At 25.9% G+C, this 20,370-nt stretch overlaps 3 protein-coding genes across 4 annotated transcripts; 2 read left to right on the forward strand and 1 right to left on the reverse strand.

Annotated features, from left to right (window-relative positions):
• Nucleotides 1-397: 397 nt before the first annotated feature.
• LOC113552564 (putative ATP-dependent RNA helicase TDRD12) lies at nucleotides 398-8,464 on the forward strand. The gene is made up of 20 exons (XM_026955423.1): nucleotides 398-613; nucleotides 686-743; nucleotides 1,020-1,140; nucleotides 1,470-1,637; nucleotides 1,775-1,930; nucleotides 3,606-3,755; nucleotides 3,817-4,042; nucleotides 4,109-4,264; nucleotides 4,328-4,515; nucleotides 4,782-4,913; nucleotides 5,755-5,903; nucleotides 6,069-6,248; nucleotides 6,313-6,490; nucleotides 6,551-6,730; nucleotides 6,794-7,016; nucleotides 7,078-7,225; nucleotides 7,565-7,678; nucleotides 7,741-7,882; nucleotides 7,953-8,063; nucleotides 8,138-8,464. Exons 2-20 carry the CDS (start codon nucleotides 709-711, stop codon nucleotides 8,462-8,464), a joined length of 3,084 nt encoding a protein of 1,027 aa, XP_026811224.1. The 5' UTR covers nucleotides 398-613; nucleotides 686-708.
• A 1,326-nt stretch (nucleotides 8,465-9,790) lies between these two features.
• LOC113553454 (ataxin-10) lies at nucleotides 9,791-12,088 on the reverse strand. 2 transcript variants are annotated; one of them, XM_026956787.1, is made up of 6 exons: nucleotides 11,745-12,088; nucleotides 11,423-11,587; nucleotides 10,948-11,240; nucleotides 10,690-10,874; nucleotides 10,538-10,601; nucleotides 9,791-10,356 (listed from the first exon to the last, which is right to left on the reverse strand). In XM_026956787.1, exons 1-6 carry the CDS (start codon nucleotides 12,086-12,088, stop codon nucleotides 10,169-10,171), a joined length of 1,239 nt encoding a protein of 412 aa, XP_026812588.1. In that variant the 3' UTR covers nucleotides 9,791-10,168. The 2 variants fall into 2 exon arrangements, 1 of the variants encoding a protein (XP_026812588.1); XR_003405199.1 differs by having other exon boundaries at nucleotides 10,298-10,356; nucleotides 10,538-10,621.
• Nucleotides 12,089-13,265: 1,177 nt separating this feature from the next.
• Nucleotides 13,266-19,662, forward strand: LOC113552367 (protein fem-1 homolog B-like). Its single transcript, XM_026955233.1, has 12 exons — nucleotides 13,266-13,454; nucleotides 13,534-13,711; nucleotides 14,115-14,318; nucleotides 14,609-14,770; nucleotides 14,834-15,032; nucleotides 15,467-15,610; nucleotides 16,678-16,852; nucleotides 17,408-17,551; nucleotides 18,421-18,647; nucleotides 18,865-18,978; nucleotides 19,048-19,175; nucleotides 19,239-19,662. The coding sequence occupies exons 1-12, from the start codon at nucleotides 13,266-13,268 to the stop codon at nucleotides 19,373-19,375; spliced, it is 2,001 nt and encodes a 666-aa protein (XP_026811034.1). The 3' UTR covers nucleotides 19,376-19,662.
• Nucleotides 19,663-20,370: the final 708 nt, after the last annotated feature.

Raw genomic sequence — 20,370 nt, forward strand, 5'->3', positions numbered from 1 at the left:
AGGCAATTTTTCATTGTAACAAATATTACTTAAAATACCAAATAAGTAAATGTTGGAATAAGTGTACATTTTAGACACTTATATATTATCGTAGATTATAAATACTATATCAATATTATATTTATAACCAATGATATTATGTACAGATCACAGAAGACAATCTTTGAACAAATTTACTTTGGAACAAAAAGTAATGATAATGATTCATTGCTATCTTTTATTATATTATTTATTATTATTGTTATCACTGTGTGGCCGGTGCAACTCCATAATCAAGGTTGATACTATAATATTATTAGATATATATATATATATATATATCCACCTTGTCCATACTGTTATGTTTATCAGTCGCACGTGCTGTTTATAAACAATGCAATTACTTATGATAATATGATCTAAGCAGCTGCACGTGTTAAACCCAATACCTATCAATTTTAGGCAAGTTAAATAATAACGACTAAATACCTATGTTTAAATTTTCATGGTTTTCCCGCAGTATTAATCGAGTATGATCCATGATGGACATTAGTCGAATAACGAATACTTAATAGTAGGTACATACTATTATGTCCAATAATAGTTATTTTGATTTTTCGTCGTCATTTGTTCGGTTATTATTACTTCTTGTTATAAATATTATTAATTAATTATTTTTAATTTTTTACATCCGTTATTTGATTAGTTATTCTCACTATCGAATTTAATATGGCGAATCAGATTGACTTTAAAAAATATACTGAGTAAGTACATTGTATAAGATTATACCATTTAATTAATAATTGTATTAATTATATCGTGGGGGATGAAAATATTTGTTCTATTTTCATTTCCTGTGCTTAACTTTAACTATGACTTCTTAGCATATAATTAGTCACAAAAGTACAGGTGGCATACCTATTTGGGTGTCCTAATAAATTATTCAACTTATATCTTACATCAAGAATTTTTTCTGCTTTAATTAAACTGATTTAATCCATATATATATATATATTATAATACTTATATAATTATTTTAGTCTGCTATATAATTATGATGGATCAAAAAATAATGCAACTTCAACACCAGTTTATGGACCTTTTGAAAAACTGCACCTCAGTGATTGGGGTCAATCCGATATACATCATGATATTGTGCAGGTATAAATTCATGTTTTTAAATTTTTTGATATACTTAATTAGACATTATTTTTATTTTATTTCTTAGTTGGATATTTTCAATATAATAAATTTGCTACAATGCAATTCCATGTTTTAAGCCAATTTAAAAGTTTATTTATGTTGGGTAGATGGCTTATTTTTTTCTGTAAATTATTCATTTTTAGATTAGTCTTATTAGTTCAACTTTAATAGTCATAGTGATATCTACTTAACTTCATAGATATTGTATATTAATGCATCTATTATATTAAATGTTTTATATACTAGTTGGTGGGTATGTGTATATTGTATACTTTATTTATTTACAGGCCTTTGATGAAATGAATATTAAACAAATGAAACCAATACAACAGAATTCATTTTTATACTTGATGAAACATTATAATACGGCAATGATTGGTTTTTCAAAAGGAAAATCAGTTTCTTACTTAGCAAGTATTTACTCTTCAATTATGAGGAACAGTGAAGATAAAGTGGTATGTTATAAAATGTATAATGGATTTATGTAAAGAAAACATATTAATATTTTTAACTACTTGAAATTTGTGTTATTATTTAGTTTTGTTTTTTAATTTATCTAAAATAAAAATAATTGAAACAATACTATTTTCAGAAAAATGCTGTCATTGGGCCCAAAGCTATTATACTTAGTAGTTCTTTAGGAACATGCTTTACATTAGAAGATTTATCAAAAAGACTTTTTTCTTCGACCAATAAAAAGATTAATATTGTTTTAGCATATGAGTCTATTTCAGTACAACATACAATAGTAAGTGAAACACTTAAGAAGATGTCACACTTTTTCTTAAAAGCTTCAAGGTTGATACAGTCAATTTTAAAAACATTTAAAAATACACTATTGTCAGTAATATAAACATTTATCACATGATTCCAAGATTATATAGAGAAACAGTTATTTGCAAAAATAACTACTCAGGCTACAATGCTACTTTCATAGTAAGAAACCAAATATAAGATGATACCGATTTTAATATTTTCTGTGATATTGTGTTTTACTTTTTTTTATATTATTAATTCAAAATATTATTAAAATTATACCTCATAGCTAATTTATCTAAACAACGAATATTTCTTTCTGTATCAATTATAAATGTAATTTCTAAATTATAATTGTAGCTAAATTTTGTATTAAAAGAGAATAATCAGTTGGTTAACTGATTTTTGTCGATTCCTACAAATCTTCCACCAAAAAATAAATTATTATTATAATAATATTACTTCAGTGAAACCTGTATATAACAGACAGTCACAGGACCAAAATAATTGTCCTTTATAGACAAGTGTCTGTTTTAGACAGGTTTGAGTGTTTTACAAGTAAAATTAGAAACATATCTGTTTAAGGGAAAATGAAATTTTTGTACGTATATTATATTATATTGTACATATTATTATATTATTATATTTTACATTTAACTATATACTCTCAATTAATGTTATCGAAATCGGGGATAATGCAATCGGTTGTAATCTGTGTTTTCACGTGTACTTAATTGCGCTGTGTATTGAAACTGTTTCGTAGTTTATAATTTGATATTAAATTTAGATTTGAACTAGGATTTTTGTCCGATATTAAATCACAGGGGTAAAATATTAGTGTCTGTGTCTGTAATACAAAGAGTCCGTTATAGACAAATACATTGGAATGCCTATCTTTTTGCAGAACCGGGTCATTTTGTCTGTTAAGAGAGGTATCTATTATATACAGGTGTTAAGTTAGGTGTCACTATAATTGGGAATATTAGTTGTAAACGTTTGTGTGTTTTCTTTAAGAGGACATAATACCCACATGTGTTGTCTCTGTCTTATACACGTGAGACATAGCAAATTTTCGTTCACTAATTTCAATATTGTGCTGTTAGTTTTGATATTAGAGTGAACTCGCCTATTATACAATTTAAAGGTAAAATTATTATCCAGGGTCCCACGTAGCCTTTTTATTATTATTATTTTTAAGTAAGTTATGACTTTTTTGAAACTACATTTTAAAATGATTATAACATACTTAATAATAACAATATCAATAAAAGGCTTTATGGGGCCCTGAATAATAATCTTACCTTTACATTTTATAATAAGTCAGTTCACTCTAATATCAAAACTAACTGCACAATATTGAAACTTGTAAACAAAAATTTGTTATGTCCCACATGTGTAAGATGGAGACAATAAATGCAGGTTCTATATCCTCTTGAGACATCGGTTAGCAAGGTAGGGAAAAAGTCAGTATGCGAAAAAAGTGATTATTCTCTTTTGAGATAGAGTAAAGTGGCTCTTTTCCGTATAGAACTGTTTTTCAATTATCATTTACAAGCAATTTATATGTATGGCAACCTCTTAAGATGTTTAAAATGATAAAAAAAATAAAGTAAAACTTTATACTAAGTTTAAGTTGTTAATTTAATTTATATTTATTATTTTTATAGGCAGCTTTATGTAATGGATGTGATATTTTAATTGCTACTCCAACTGGCCTCCAAAATTTACTTACTCAAGCAAAAATATTTAGTTATTCAAATCTAAGACATTTTGTTTTTGATAATATAGATCTACTGCTGGATAACTATAAAACTATAGTAACTACATTATTATATTACATTTGAAATAAGAAAATATTTAATTAAAAAAAAATTTTAGATGGGTTATATTTTTAAAATTTTAACTAAACTTAAAGAAAAAGAAAAATATAATATACAATTAATATCTGCATCAGTCAAATGGAATGAAGAAGTTGATACATTTTTAAACCAGTTGTTCCTGAAATGGCAATATATTTTTGGATCTCCCCTAGAAGCTGCTCGTTATATGAAAATAGGATTTAATGTTGTACATGTCAAAGATGATAAACTAGAAAAAATATTACGTAAACAATGTTTTTAAAGATTAATTTTACATATGTGTTAATTATTATTTAATTCTAAAATTCCAGAGTTCTTAAAATATAATATTAATGATACAATAAAGTGCAGTCAAAGTGTTTTGGTTACATCTAATGTTGATGAACTATGCATAATATCTAATTATATTCAACAACATAGTTCTAATATAGAGGTAATAGTGCCATGTCAAATGAGAATTTCTAATGGTAAATTAATAAAAGGTTACTCCAAATAACTTACTTTTATATACAGGCTTTATTTTTGTTTAGTTTATACATTGCAACAATGGAATAAGCCATTAGAAAAAAAACAACGTTTATTAATTTGTAGTGATGATATGTTAATTGATTTTTATATTGTTGATGCTGATTGTTTAATACATTATGATATTCCTGCTGATAAACACAAATTTTCAATAAGATTCAGTTTTCTACAAAATTCTAACAATGTTCTTAAAGTGAGTCTTTTAAATTATATTGTTGTTAATTTAATTTAAAAAAAATTATATATATTAAGCAATACTAAAATACTGCATATTAAAATAAATTATAGCAACAATTTTGTATAGCTCAAATATAATATAATATATGTAAGTAATCTTAATGATTTATAAAATGTCAAAAGTTTAAATGGATGGACATCGTCCCATCCATTCCTAAGTTGATGTGCTAATCACAATTGAATCGCCTTACTAAAACTTAATTTTTATTTTTTTGTTTATAGAATAAAGACCGGAGTACTTATATATTTTTAAGTAACAATATTAAAGACATGTTGCAGTTGCCAAAAGTAGTAGAAATCATGAAAGTTTTTGGTAAAGGTGCAGTGGATCCTATTTTACTGAAACATGCCAAGGTTTTAAAAACTTAAAATGCAACTAAATAATTATACATATTGATATAAGCAATTAAGGGTACTGGTCTAGTTGACCCTCGCCAAGAAAGTATTCTTATGCTACTTAGGTTTAAATGATCTCCGTTACTCACATTTGTTGTGTTTTATAATTTATAAGAAAACGTGGCACAAAAATTATTTAAAGCATTTATTATACTGCAGTATTTCCAGTATATTATATATATTTCAGTGATAATGACAACTGAATAACTTAAGTAAATACTCCATAATATTATCATTGATTAAATATTTAATAATTTGATCGGTGATATTATATACTGTACCTGCTGTTATACCTATCTTATATTATTAATTTTATTTCATTGATTTTACCAAACATTATTATTAAAATATCTAATAAGTGAATTTCATACAAATACCTAACATTTATAATTGTCATGCTATTTTTATCTGCAGTATATATATTGTATATCAATTAATTAGAATTTCAAAAACACGAGATATAAATAACGGGTGTTTACTAGACCTGAGTTGCGAAACCTACTAGACTAGTACTCAATTAAGAGGATATTACATAAAAATGAAGAAGTTAACAAATATTTGTCATATATTGGAAAATCTATTTTTTTTTTCAGTTAAAGTATATATTATTATCTATAATAAATATTAAAACAAACAATTTTTCTGTTTTCTAATAATATTTATACATAATAGCTGTAAAATAATTTATAGTGGTATTTGTTATTAGCTTTTTGTATATTCCAGATGTAAGAGATGAACATATCTTGATGTGTTGTACTTTTGATATGAACAATATAATAAAATTTTAAATGTTTTTTAGAATATAAATGACTCTCTTGAAAAAGAAAAGATAAATTGTGTTTTCTGCAGCGAAATACAACAATTTGGTTATTGTTCTAAACCTATGACATGCCAGAGTCGTCACATTTTATTCAAGGAACGTGATGAACCTGGTGTTAACATTCCTAGGTTAATTTGTATTACTCTAAATAGTCTTGTATTAATTAGTTTATAACTAACTATAATTAAACATTGAAATATTTATAATTAAATTAAATATGTTATAAATTATGGTTATCATTTATGACCATACTATTTAATAGTTACATGAATGCTTAAACTTTTTTTTTTTAGATCTGGATTAGCTATTGTAAAAATTTTAAAAGTTTATGATGCATCTCACATTTCTGCTAAACTTTTAAAAGTGAATAATACAAATAATCTCAATGATGAACAACATTGGTCAAATGTAGAGGACCATTCTGACGTCATTAATTCTAACCTCAGTTCTTACTTTTCAAATAGAAATTCTGAGTAAATTTTAAATTAAATAAATCTAAATAAAATTACGTTTTAATATATTTTTTAAATTTTTTAGAGTTCTTCATGAAAACCCCAACCCTGGAGATATAGTTGCTGTAAAGATTAATAATTCTGGAAATATAATCAATACTGAATATTTCAGGGCACTTGTTATCAATGTAGTCGACAAAAATACAAAAAACCCTAAAGTGAGGGTTAAGCTAATTGATGAAGGATATATTGAAACTATATCGGTATTTAGCATTTATTAATTTAAATCATTTCTAGTATTAAAACCATTGATATGCGTTTAGAAATGGAATGTATTTTTGTTACCTGATCTGTTAAAAAGTATACATACTACTACTGTCGATATGTTTTTGGCATCCGTTAAACCAATTGGCTTTGATAAAACATGGTGTACCCATGCTAACAATCGTGTTCTAAAACATTTGAAGAATGCTAATATTTGCAATAATCCAATTATTGTTACGGTATGATATTTAATAACTATGTTTCATATGGTTTTTATGTGTTCAAATTATAATTTTTTCCAGATTAAAATGGCCTTAGGAACTACTATATGGATAAAAAAATTATATGAAAAATATTGGGATTCAGATTTAAAGAAATATGGCTTTGGAGAAATTTTGCCTGAGGTTTTATTTAATATTGGTTTTGCTGATATAAATTTTGAACATATCGAAAATTTAATAGAATTCAGTATTTCAGCTGGTATTGCCAGGCCACTCCAATTAAAAATGAATGTTGAGAATAATAGTAAGTTAAATAAACGATTTTACTATCCATAATATTTTATTCAATTTTCATGTTATTTTAGAAGAACTCAGCATAGACGAATTTATGTCAATTTATAAATTGCCTCAACCCCAATGGGCACATTTGGATCAAAGTATCACTTTAGTTGCTGTAAAATGTTTTATCAGTCCTAAACTGTTTTTTGTTGATAATGTCAAGTACTATGATAGGTAAAATATTCTATTTGTTTGTGTATATAAAAAACCTTTAAAAGATTACATTACTATAATAACTTTATTGTTATAGAATAATTTTATTTTTATTTTTTTTGGAAAATATTTTAAGAACTCAACATAAATGTTTTTTTCAATATTGATACTCTGCCTTTTTAAAGGTATTAATCTTCGAATTAGACATTCAATTTTAGATTTTGAGCAATAAATTTATTGTTTTTACTATAATCTTTCAACTTTAAGTGTGATTACTGGTAGCATATTGAATCCAATTGGCTGTATGAGATGTCTTAAGATTATTTTAGTAAAGTTAGTAATTAAAATATGATGTTTTAGACTTGGTGATCTTCAATCAATGATTGATAAATATGTAGAAGAAAAACAGCCAGCAAAGTTAAAACATGTTATTAGTGGAGCAATTTGTTTAGCTAAACATCCTCAAACTAATTTGTAAGAATTTTAGTATGGCATTATATGTATTCCATAGCTATTTTAACAATTTTGTGGCTTAGGTATAACCGCATTAAAATTATTGAAAAATGTGGTAATGGAATTGTTGAAGTTTTTTTTGTGGACACTGGAGATTTTTTTAATATCAAATTACATTTATTGCTTATAATACATCCAGACTTAATTACTTATTTACCATTCCAAGTAAATATCAATATTGTAGTTGAATTTAAATAATAATGGATTCTTGTATTTATTATTATTTTATTTTTAGGCGATTGAATGTAGTCTAAGTGGCGTTAAAGATATATTACCTACAGGCAATGAGCTAAATGAACTAATTGATTATTTATTTGATATGACTGAAAATCAATTATATTTAAAAGTTAGTAAATATTAAATACTATTTTTTTTTTTTTATATGTATATTTTTAATATTGTATCAATTTTTAATTTTAGGTTACTGACACTATTTCATCAACAACTTTTACTGGCGGCAGTCTCTATGAAGTGATTTTATATGATGAAGATATTAATGTTAATTTAAAGTTTCAGACTAAATTCAGTCAATATTGTGACCATACTAAAATGTCTACATTTTTAAATTTAATAAACAATGAATATAATGAAGATATTATTGTAGATAACGATAAAGATATTCCATATTTTATTGATGAAACTAAATTAGAAATTGAAGATATGGATTCTGATGAATTAAAAATACAACAAGAATTTTTTAAAGAATTTGGAACTGCTGTTTTTGGAGAAGTAATTAATAATTTATAGAATTAATCATTATCAATTCTTAAAAAGTTACTACACACATATTTTCCATCTTAAAAGTGTATAATATAGCAAAATATTTATATTCAGCAGTTCATGTTTAACTTAGTTAGTTTTAATATTAAGAGGACGGCTCACCTGCATGTGTTGTCTCCATTTTACACACATATGACATAGTAAATTTTTGCCCACCAGTTTTAATAGTGTACTTTTAGTTTTAATATTAGAGTGAATTGACCTATTATCAAACCCTAAGATAAAATAAAAGTGTAAAAGTGTTTTTCTTTTTAAATTTAAATTTTAATATCTTGTATTGTACAAGATATAACTTACTTCAAACTTAAAGTATCTAAAAAATCCCTCACAAACTACAGATATTGTTGTTACCTATAAAATAGATTATAGGTAAATACTGAATTCAGTGAATTCATTTATTAAACATACTAAAGTTAAACAGAGACTGCCAAGATTTGCCATATTGTGCACTTGTAAAATAGAGATATCCAATGTGGTGACTTCCTCAAAATATGATGAAATTTAAAGGTTAAAATATCTCCAACATTACAAAAGTATTGTATATTTTATAAGGACGTACGCAGAAATTTTTTTTTTTTTTTTGGGGGGGGGGGGGATGTTATTGAAAAGTAGAACTTTTTTTTTAATAAAAAAATATTAAAATACAAACATTGATATAGAAAAAATAACATTAAAATTGAATAAGTAAATAACAATACAAAAACCCAAGTATTTCGGGGAGTATTTGAACACCCAAAACACTGCCCTGTGCACGTACCTGATACATTATATAATGTGTCAGCATATACTTTTATTGATAAGATTGCCAACTTTGAAGATTTTTCAATATTAAAACTATTATAAACCTTAAAAAAAAAAACAATAATTAATAATTTACAAGACAGAAATTAATGTATATATAGTAAGTTATTCTATTGTCAATATTTAAAATTAAAAAGAAACTATAGAGACCTAGGAGTACAGATCAAAATATTCAAGATTTCAAAAAAGAACTTTTCTCTGAGAATTATTGATGGTACATACATTTTTCAGTTTCTCAACACTCCGTCCACTTTGTTGCACCATTTTGTTTATCATCTCCTTAAGTGTTTCCAATTATACTTGCAATCAACCCATCAACCAGTTAATATAGCTGACAAACAAGTTGGAAACGTATTCTTAAACTAATCTATGGTCATCAATCCTATAATGACTTATTCGTTGCTATGTTCAGTTATTATTTAGTCTGTATTAATATAGGTATATAAGTATTTTTCTTTATTGTATGTTTTAAACAATCAATTTATTAACGTTAACATTTCCCAACATAGTTAATCAATTAATAAATAATACAATAGTTTACTGTTATAGTTGTTTTCAATAACTACACGAAGTCAGAGCCATAAGTTATTTTGTGCCTAGGGGCAAACATTTTCATATGGGCGGAAAATTTACAAAATTATAAAATGATTCTATTTAGTTTATTCCATAAAAAAATAATATAATTATTCACCTTAGACTTTTGTTTTTTAACCATTGCAAAAACTCCTTTTATTTCCTTCTATAAATCCTTAGATTATAACATTTTATTATAATACTTCATAAATTTACAGAGGTATATGAATTATTATCATTAACGTTGGTTATAAAATAAAGGTAAGTAAAAATAAGAAATAAAAATAATTATTTAACTTAGATGAACATAGTATCGCTATCTGAAATAGAATTCTTAATTGAAGCCATTTTAAGTGTATTGGTTAGTTTAACTGATGATTCAGGGTCAATGGATCCAATAGAATCTATATTAGCCACAAAATTTTGGTTATCCAGATTTCCTTCCAAAATATTTCTTAGTGCAAATAAGCTCCATTCACGCATCACTGGAACAAAATGTATATGATTAGCTACTGTCCTATTGGTAATGCATAATTTTTATTAACAAATGTATTAAATAAACCTAGAGAATTTTTTTTGTTAATAAATTTAATCTTGATCAAAAATAGTATAAATAAAATAAATTTAAATTGCCTAACATTGAATATATTAATAAATGAAACTTACAGGGATTTTTGGCATCAAATGCACAACACTCCAACAGTATGGGAATAATATTATCAGAACGCATCTGTAAAGAAAATGTTATAACTATATATATATATATGTTTATGCATTCTAAAGTTATTATGACTTAAGTTACAATATGGTATACTTACTAGGTTTTGATGTTCTTGGTTGTTATAACACATATTTGCAATCAATCGTATTAGATCTGATTTGAACCAAAATCTATTGTGAGTTTGTACATCTGAATTAAATAAAGCTGATAGATCTTTCACACGACTAAAGTCATTTGAATCATCATTATCCTTGGCACACTTATGTATGAATACCAACAAATCTAAGATAGGTACATTAGTTATTATTAAACAATCACACAACCCATATTTTATCATAATAAACTAATCTTATACCCATAATTTTTTTTAATAGAGTAGTGTGACTTTTTACTTCAGAATTGAATTTTTCTATATTTGAAGCCTTAGCAAGAACATTCACTACATGTCTCGTTATTTTTTCTATGGGACAATCGATAAAAAAATTATTTCTTATTACAACAATGACATCTAAAGATACTTCTTTGTTATAATTGTCAAGCCAAATGGAGATAATGTTCATTAATTCATCTTTAGAACAGTCAGGCAGATTTGTAAAGACCAATAAGAAATCTTTTGAATTTGAAAAGATTGAATCTAGAAATATTATACTAAAAATATGTTTGATTTAATTACTATTATAATCAATACATAATATTATATAGTAGAAAAGTAGTTAACAGTAACATTGAAAAATTGTAAATTAATGTTATATTCTATGAAATTAATGGATATGACTATGACTACTATTTACAAAATATTCCTTCTGTATTATGTATAACACTGTACATACCTATATTCCAATTCTTTTAGAGTCCAATGTGTCATAATCTGTTGAACTATATTTGCATCTTTTAAGATCTTTTCTCTGAAGTTTACATCACACAAACACAGATTATACAGCAGCATCATTGAATTATTTAATAGCTTGGAATCCTGAGAAGATACAATAAAATGTCTAAAAAAAATAATAAAAATATTTAAATATTCAATATGAATAAATAATGCACCAATATTTTGACTAATGTGTTAGAATAATTTTGAAGAGATGAGTGTACATTACATAATATATTGATTATTTATTATGGTAAGGAGTCTTAAATAGAACAATTTACCTCAACGTGCTACAGAAACCATCAAATATCTGCCGCTGAGCACTCTCATGGCCCACAGAGAAGTTGGCCAAAAACTGTAGCAATATACTACAGCTTAGGGACTCATTGGCAAAATAAGTGTTGCAGTACCATGAACAGATTTCAATCAGTCCAGAATCCAACAATCGGCATTTATCAATATCATCAAGAAAGGGCGAGTTGTTTCGAAGCCAACGAAAAGTGTCCGTTGTGTTTTTCATATCATCGGAGTCAGACTGGCCGGACAATCTTCTGGTGTTCAGTTCCTTTATACGGCACATAAACTCTTGCACTTCTTTATTCTGGCATCCTTCAGTCGACATCATTTCGTTTGCTTTAGAGGTCGAGAATTTAAATTATTATATGTAATATTATGCGAATTGTGATAATTAATATAACACTGTTCAACAAAAACACGGTGCTGGCTAGCCACCAAAACTAAAGGTATATTAAATTACTTAAATCGCGGTATCGACCGCTGAATGAAAAATACAAAATCACTAGATTCTAGTGATTCTATTAAAATAAACCATTGAACTGGACGTTGGAGTTTGAAACTTTGAAAGTGTGCAATGTGCTATTATGTGCATTTACTAATTACCTGCCGCCAATTTAAAACAATTACCTATTTAACATTAAACGTGCGGCGCATAACACGTCTGAACCGGTCGCTACAAGTTAGGACTTAGGTTAGTTTTATACATTCTGTGATAATATGATATCATAGACCCATAGACACATATGTATCTGTGCATAAACCTGATAAAAAATGTATTATCAGGTCTACGGATTATGCAAACATTGCAAACATGATCTTCTAGGACCATCTTCAAAGGCCTTCATACACTGATACATATACATATGGATATTATTATATTAATAAATAAATATATTTAAGTCCTTGGACAGGCAATATAGACATATTATGATCTGAGATAGTCTGTGCCTGAGGTACTCATAGACTTGTTGCACTATCATAGATTAATTATTATTTATATTATGTTTATATTATCTATGAATAGTATGCCCTAGAGAGCCTAGATAATAAATATTATTAATTATATAGGCTCTCTAGTATGCCCTTTAGTACTTCTATCCTTTTTTTATGATATTTTTGTTCAATGATATTGTTAATTCGTGATTATAGACTATAGTGATTATACCGATTATCAATGTGGTAGTCACTAGTCGTTACTAATTGTACACTGCAATAGTCGTTCGATCGCTGGTCTTCTCACCTTCACTCATAACTTTTCCACTAATCACTTTTCAGTGATTACTGATTATCATTCACATAATATTACTACACATCGTTTAAATAACAAATATTAATATTTAGTGTTTACTAGTTAACTACTTATTTATGTATTACTATTTACTTGTTAATGTACTGGAACTGGATGACACGAATGTCAAATTATCAAATTTGAGAGAACTCTCAAAAGTGAGCAGAAGAATTTACTTGCCCAACCAAAAGTAATCGCCATTCATTTTGTCCCAAAAATGTCACGACATATATTAGATGGACCAGATTCGCCTTTAGATATAATGGATCCATATCACGTTCACTCATTCTCATCCTACACTAATCAATTGGGGACTGACAAAAAATACTTGTACATGCGCTTCATCGAAACTATTAATTTAATCGAAATGGATGATTTTGTCGATACAGATTTTTTAATCAATAGAGTAATACTAATTCTTATGAAACAGATTTCCATTAGTAGTCTTCCCTTTTTTACAATGTTTTGTGTTCTGTCCCGTTTAGACTTACACCAGTGACTGTGATCAGAAGTTTACGCTACTAATGGAAGCTAGTTTGAATGGCCAAATAAAAATTGTGAGGGAATTGTTCAACAGATTTAATGTTGCAGTGGACAACATAGGAGACGTGGTGCATTTTGGTTCACTTGTCAAAGGGGCTACAGCACTGTGGTGTGCAGCTGGTCAGTATATAATTTTATTCATAAACATAGACGTTATATTATTAAATAGAAATTGAACAATATTAAATTGGTAATCAAGACCTCAATTTCTTTCTTGCCACTATAAACCTATCTAATGTAATGTGTAGTCTTCACTACTGTTTAGACTTTTATATTATGTATTCTTTACTACTTATAACCAACAGATTTCTATTGAAAAATGAAAATTTTAATAAGAGAATTTGTAATAAAATGTCAAAAAAATTATTGTGTTCTATGTAATGTTCAATTATATTTCTGTTAATGAACACAAATATTTTTCAATTAGTTAAAGTAGAAAATTATATTAATCATTACAAGTATAAATTGTTTACATTAAATAACATTGTAATCATATAACTAATTGAAATTTTTGATTTTTTAGGAACCGGATCCATAGAAGTGGTAAAAATTCTTGTTGAGAATGGTGCAAACGTTAATTTTCTTACTGAAACTAAGTCATCTCCATTACGAGCGGCTTGTTATTTAGGACATCTAAATATTGTTGAATATTTGGTTGAACACGGGGCAAATGTTAATATAACCAATATATATAATAGCACATGTCTTATGATTGCTTCTCATAATAGTAAGTACATATTTATAATTGTATTATTACATTTCAGCACACAAATATAAAAAACCATTTTCAGAAAACTCACAAGAGTATAGAAAAAAGCTATTAGTGTCTAATAGTAATAATTCTATTATTATTATTTATTTGTTTGAATCATAAAAGATGTATAGTACATTTTTAGCTGTATGATTAATTTACATTTTTAAATTTTATGTTACAATAGCTTATGATTTATGAATAATTATTTTTTATTTATCAATACAAAACATTATTGAATTATTAAAATATTATTTTTATCCTAGATCATAAAGAAGTTGTTGAATATTTGTTGATAAAAGGAGCTGATATTAATAAACAAACTAATTGCGGATCTACAGCCATGCACTTTGCTGCACAAGCTGATAATTTGGAAATTGCTAAGCTGCTCATAACATTTAATGCCCAACAACTAAAAAATGAACAATGTATGTACATATTTTGATTTTCTTAAATTAATGATTTGAATTAATTGTCATTTTTTTTTTTAGCTTTAACTCCAATTTTAGTGGCAGCCGAAAGAACACATCATAATTTTGTATATTTCCTCATTGATGAGAGTCAATTAAATTTGACCCGAGAAGAGAAGATAGAAGCTGAAGAGTTACTAGGTGCTTCTTTTTTGAATGACAAAGATCATTATGACTTGCACCGTGGATATAGTATTCTACTTCGAGCGATGAAAAGGAGGTATGAAATTTAGCTTGTAAATCGTACTATAATTTAATAACATTAACAATATCTACAATCGATGGTTCAACAATGATATATCTAACACGAATTACACTTAATGGTGTAATTTTAAGTACGACTAGGGTATTAGAACAAATGTAAGATGTTGCATTGTGTCTACAAAAAATACTAATAACATTTCTAAAACTTAATATTTTTGATATTTATTTCTAATTTTTAATTGTACACATTTAATGCTATCTAATAAAAGTAGAAATTGTTTATAATTACATTGGTTATAAATATGTAAGTACTGGTTTTAACTTTTGTAAAATATGTATATTTGGCCAAACTCTTCCCAGTTTTTAAGGAGCCTTGAATATCATATTATAAAAGATTATATTGTACATTTTTTGAACATTAAACATATTAAAAAATGTATATAATTTTAGGTACGAAGAGGATCCAGTTATAAATAAAAAAGTTAACAAAACAGTTGAATGTTATAATAATAAAGTTGAATGTCAAACTGTACAAGAATTATTAGATATAAAAGACAATCCTGAAGCTATACATTTTGAATCTCTGATAATTAGGTAAGTTTTATTTATTATCAATACAATTTGATAATTATTATTCACATTCTATTCTTTTATTTTATACATAATCTTTATAACAAATCACATAAGGGATAGGTAAAAACTGCTGTGGGGAATCAACAAGTCGACAGCATTAGAGATAACTATATATTGACATTGCTGTGGTGGTTGTTACCAACATCCCATGCAGGGTGGTGATAATTGAGGCCACCACCTAAATTGGAAATAGTATCAATTATGTAGTTGTATGATATTATCTAGAAGTTTAAGTATGGGTTGATAAAGTATATTGTATTTGGACAAAATTTTGAGCAAATCAATATTGTTGTTAATGAATGCTTCTATGCTAATTAAGTAGACTGAGGGTTGTAATTTATAAGAGGATCATTGGTAATGAGACTTATTAAAATAGATGGGTAGGCTATAATAACAATGTCACCATAGCTGTCAATCTAATTAAAATGTATGAGGTGGAAATTTGGCAAGGAAGAAATCAACTAGGCAAAAGCCAATAAGGCACAAGTTCGGCTTTACTCATAAAAATAAATACTAGATCTGCAATAATCAGCTGTATGTTTTTTATATACTAAAGTATGATAAAATTAGAAAAGTTAACTAAATGAAAAGATTATTTAAACCACTGTTTTATTAAGATTAAGGTTCTTTTTGTCTTAATAACCAAATTATTAATAATTTTTCATGTTAGATAATTACAGTGTCTTCCATAAAACATATAATTTAGTATGTACATTAATTATCATTAATTATTAATTTGTATGTCTAATAAAAAGTATAAGAAGAAATAAGATTTCTTGCAGTACTCCATGGTTAATGTTTAAAGGTTTTCCTGGTTAAAATTATTTCTAATAACTCTTATATCAGCATAATTTATTAATTATTAGTTCATTGAGTATTAATTCATGATTGACACTGTAAAATGCTTTTTTTATTAAATAGTAAATTTATTTAGTTATAGAACATACAAAAAAACAGCAATGTATCTTTTAAGTGAAAAAAATTAATCAGTTTTTAATATACATTTTGTTTAATGTTTATTATTTTAGAGAACGGATTTTAGGAGAAAATAATCCAGATTTATTGCAATCAATTATATACCGTGGTGCTGTTTATGCGGATGCACAACATTTTACACCATGTATTCTTCTCTGGAATCATGCCTTAAAAATAGCTCATCATAATAAACATAGCATCCAAAGAGATCTTTTACGATTCACACAGGTAACGTTTTATGTTTCAAAAAAAAAAAAATGTTTAAAAAATTTTATTTTGCATAGTTTATTACATATTATATTATGTAGTTTCACAAATAATAGCATTATTAATAAACTTCTTAATATTGCTTTTGACCAGACTGTTTCATTTAAATGTAATGGTATTTCATTTTTATTTGTATAATTTCAAATTTTAACTACATTTAAAAAACATTATTTTTGTCACTAATTATATTTTTAAACATAACAATTTTGCTAACCAAAGTTTGTTATTAGATTTATTAATTTGAATTTAAAATTTATCATGATCTATTAAAAAAATTGCTTATAAAAAATTAATAAGTTATAGTAGTCAACAACCTACAGCCTGCCTAGCTTTCATGTGCTACTACACTCACAATATCACAAATATTAAATAACATATATTTAAAAATAAATAACATTTAATTTTCATAAAATATATAATTATTTTTCTGGATCATTTCCTTCATACTAGGCTTCTAAATTAGCATGTTTTAGTCCAAGTAATGTAATACAATTTCTAATCCATATGTTTTTTCAGGTATTTTGTCAAATGATAAAAAATAATATTATCATCAAATTATTAGACTTAAAGAATATTTTACAATCTGCATGTAATGAATTGATTACTATTAAAAAAAGATTATCCGAGGCTGATAGTTCATCTGAAAAAGAATTATCAAAGGTATAATATTAATATACTATAATTACATATACATTACGGTACTTATGTATTATCCGAACTACTAGATCGTATAGGAATTAACTAGACTACAGACTACAGTATTATACATGTACATACATTTTATTTGGATAGACACTATTTTCACATATTTATATTAATTTACTAATATACACTATAAATATTAAGTACTTTTGTCGACATATTAACAATTATCATCAAGTCCATTATGCATATATTATTACATAATTTGTGATAAATTATGTTGGTATCTAAATTACCCATAATAATGTTATAATGTTACTATAGACATTCGTTACCTAATTTAAAATTTGGTAACCTTGTGCACTTTAATATCTATGTACTCTATTCAGTTTAAAATTGAAACACTTGGCCCACCAAAACTCGTTGAGTTGGCACATCCTTACCACTTGATGGTCGCAACTGCAACTTATGGTTCTCTGTATACATGGCAACAGCATCAACATAAATGATCATTAACTGTCATCAATAATTGTCAATCAATTACAGAACACATAGTGTTAGCTTAGGCAGCTTAGGGGACTATGAACCATGCCACAATCTAAGTGCTCAAAAACAGTCCAATCCTAACCTGAATAGAGAATAGTAAATTAATATATAAAAATATACCAAAACAGTAGTCCTTCAAAATTTATGTATATACCTAGTTGTAAACAGTAGTTTGATAAATTCTTGATTAACCCAAGTAATTCGGATAATATGTAAGTGCCCGTTTATTTTTCTAATCAAAAAAATAGTGAATACTTGTGGCTACTCTACTGAGTTATATATCCTTAAATAATAAATTAATAAAATCAAAATTAAAAATATTAAATGATTTATTTCTATAGAATGAATATTACTCGAATATAAAATCAACACTTGGTTTAATTATTATAACCAGTATTGCATTATTACAAAATGGTAATAAAGATGATCCGTTGGTAGGCGATTTGATGAAAGTTATAGTGGAAATAAATAAACTTGAACTCAAAACAAATAAAGGCCAAACATTACTTCACTTGTGTCTTAATTATGATACAAATGTTGACAATATCTTTACAACAGGAATTTGCTGGTAAGATAATTACATTTAAGTACATTCAAGAACTGAAAAATAGCAGTTTGGATTTACCTGATAATATTGTCTTTGTTACATTTAGGTGTTCTTATGATCCAGATTTTACTTAAATTCTTTAATAGCGTTTAATTCACATACATTTTTTATATGAATTATTATTTTCTATGTTGAATATATTAGTAGAATAACTAATTTTTTGTATTTTTTACTGTAGCTTTCCAAATTTTCTTGCAATGAAACTATTAGTTCATTGTGGAGCAAACGTAGATGCAGTTGACAATGATAAAAATACACCCCTTCATTACATTGGTAAATTCATAACTGATTTGTAAGTGTTTGTATTATTGTCTTGGGAACACTTTTTTTTTAAATTAATAGTCATGTTTTTTATTTTAAGTCCTCACATACCACACAACAGTGATTATTTAGACACAAGAAAAATGGTGATGGAGTTGTTGAATGCTGGTGCTCACACAGATTTTGTTAACAAATTTGGGGTTTGTCCTCATACAGGATATTTGTCGAGTAATTATTTTATCCTAATTAACTTAACTCTATTTTATTGTTTATGTATAATTATTATTTCAGATTTATTTCATTTAACAAACAATGTACCAAGGAGTTTGAAATGTTTATCTGCCAGTGTGCTCAGGTATCGATGTCCAAAGAAATACTATCGCGATCAATTGCCAACAATATTAGTACAATTCACTAATTTACATTAAGTGATTAATATTTAGTAAAATATTTAGATAAAAAAAATAGTATCTTCTGTATGAAATAATACATAAATGTAAATAATTAAGTCATAATTGTATGCAGGTCAGCTGTAGGCAGATCAATTAATGCTTACAGCAGAATATTAAAGAGACTTAAACATAATGCATTTTTGTTATGATTTATCTATCCTATGTGTATATATTTTTATTTTTTATAAGCTTATTTTCTTAATATTTTTATGAAAACAATAATGTACAACCAGTTTTTTACTTTAAATGTTATTAATTGATTTCTTAAGATTATTAAAAACTGTACAACATAATCTACTGATTTAAAAAAAAAATAAAATAATAAACTTGTATAATATATAGCTATTTAATCTTGTAACTATATGTTATGTGTTAATAATAGAAACTTTAGATAAACGTTGTCAGAAAAAAATCTTTATTAAGCTGTAAAATTGTTTAAATTTATATTCTATAATTGTTAACATTTTATAAAGGAAAGTTTGTCCTAATCTTTCCATTAAATTTATACTGCCAACTACAAGAATACAATTTTATTTTTATTTTTTAATATCTATGTTATGATTTTATTTATTTGAAGTGAATTTTTATTGTATTATGAAATGAACAAATTATTGATAAATGATTACTTGTATACCTGAATTGATAATAATTGATTATTTATTAATTTTAATAAATTCCTTAAATCTATTAAATAAACCTATGTGGTTTGATATAATACAATACTACGATACAAAATACAAATTTATTTCATAGCTAATACAGTTATAAGCAAAACAAAATTAATCATGAAGTATGGTTAGTAAATTACACGCATCGATTAGTTAAAAGTCCTTAAGGACCCACAAAGCCGCTATATCAATATTTGTTTTCTCTGTCTAGTGTCTATCTCCCACATAGTATAGTAGTTTTGATGAAATATTTTAAACTTATACTTGTATTTATTTTATGTATTTTTACTTTTTAGAACCAGT

This window comes from Rhopalosiphum maidis, chromosome 2 (assembly GCF_003676215.2).
Source record: "Rhopalosiphum maidis isolate BTI-1 chromosome 2, ASM367621v3, whole genome shotgun sequence".
NCBI classification, from domain to species: domain Eukaryota; kingdom Metazoa; phylum Arthropoda; class Insecta; order Hemiptera; family Aphididae; genus Rhopalosiphum; species Rhopalosiphum maidis.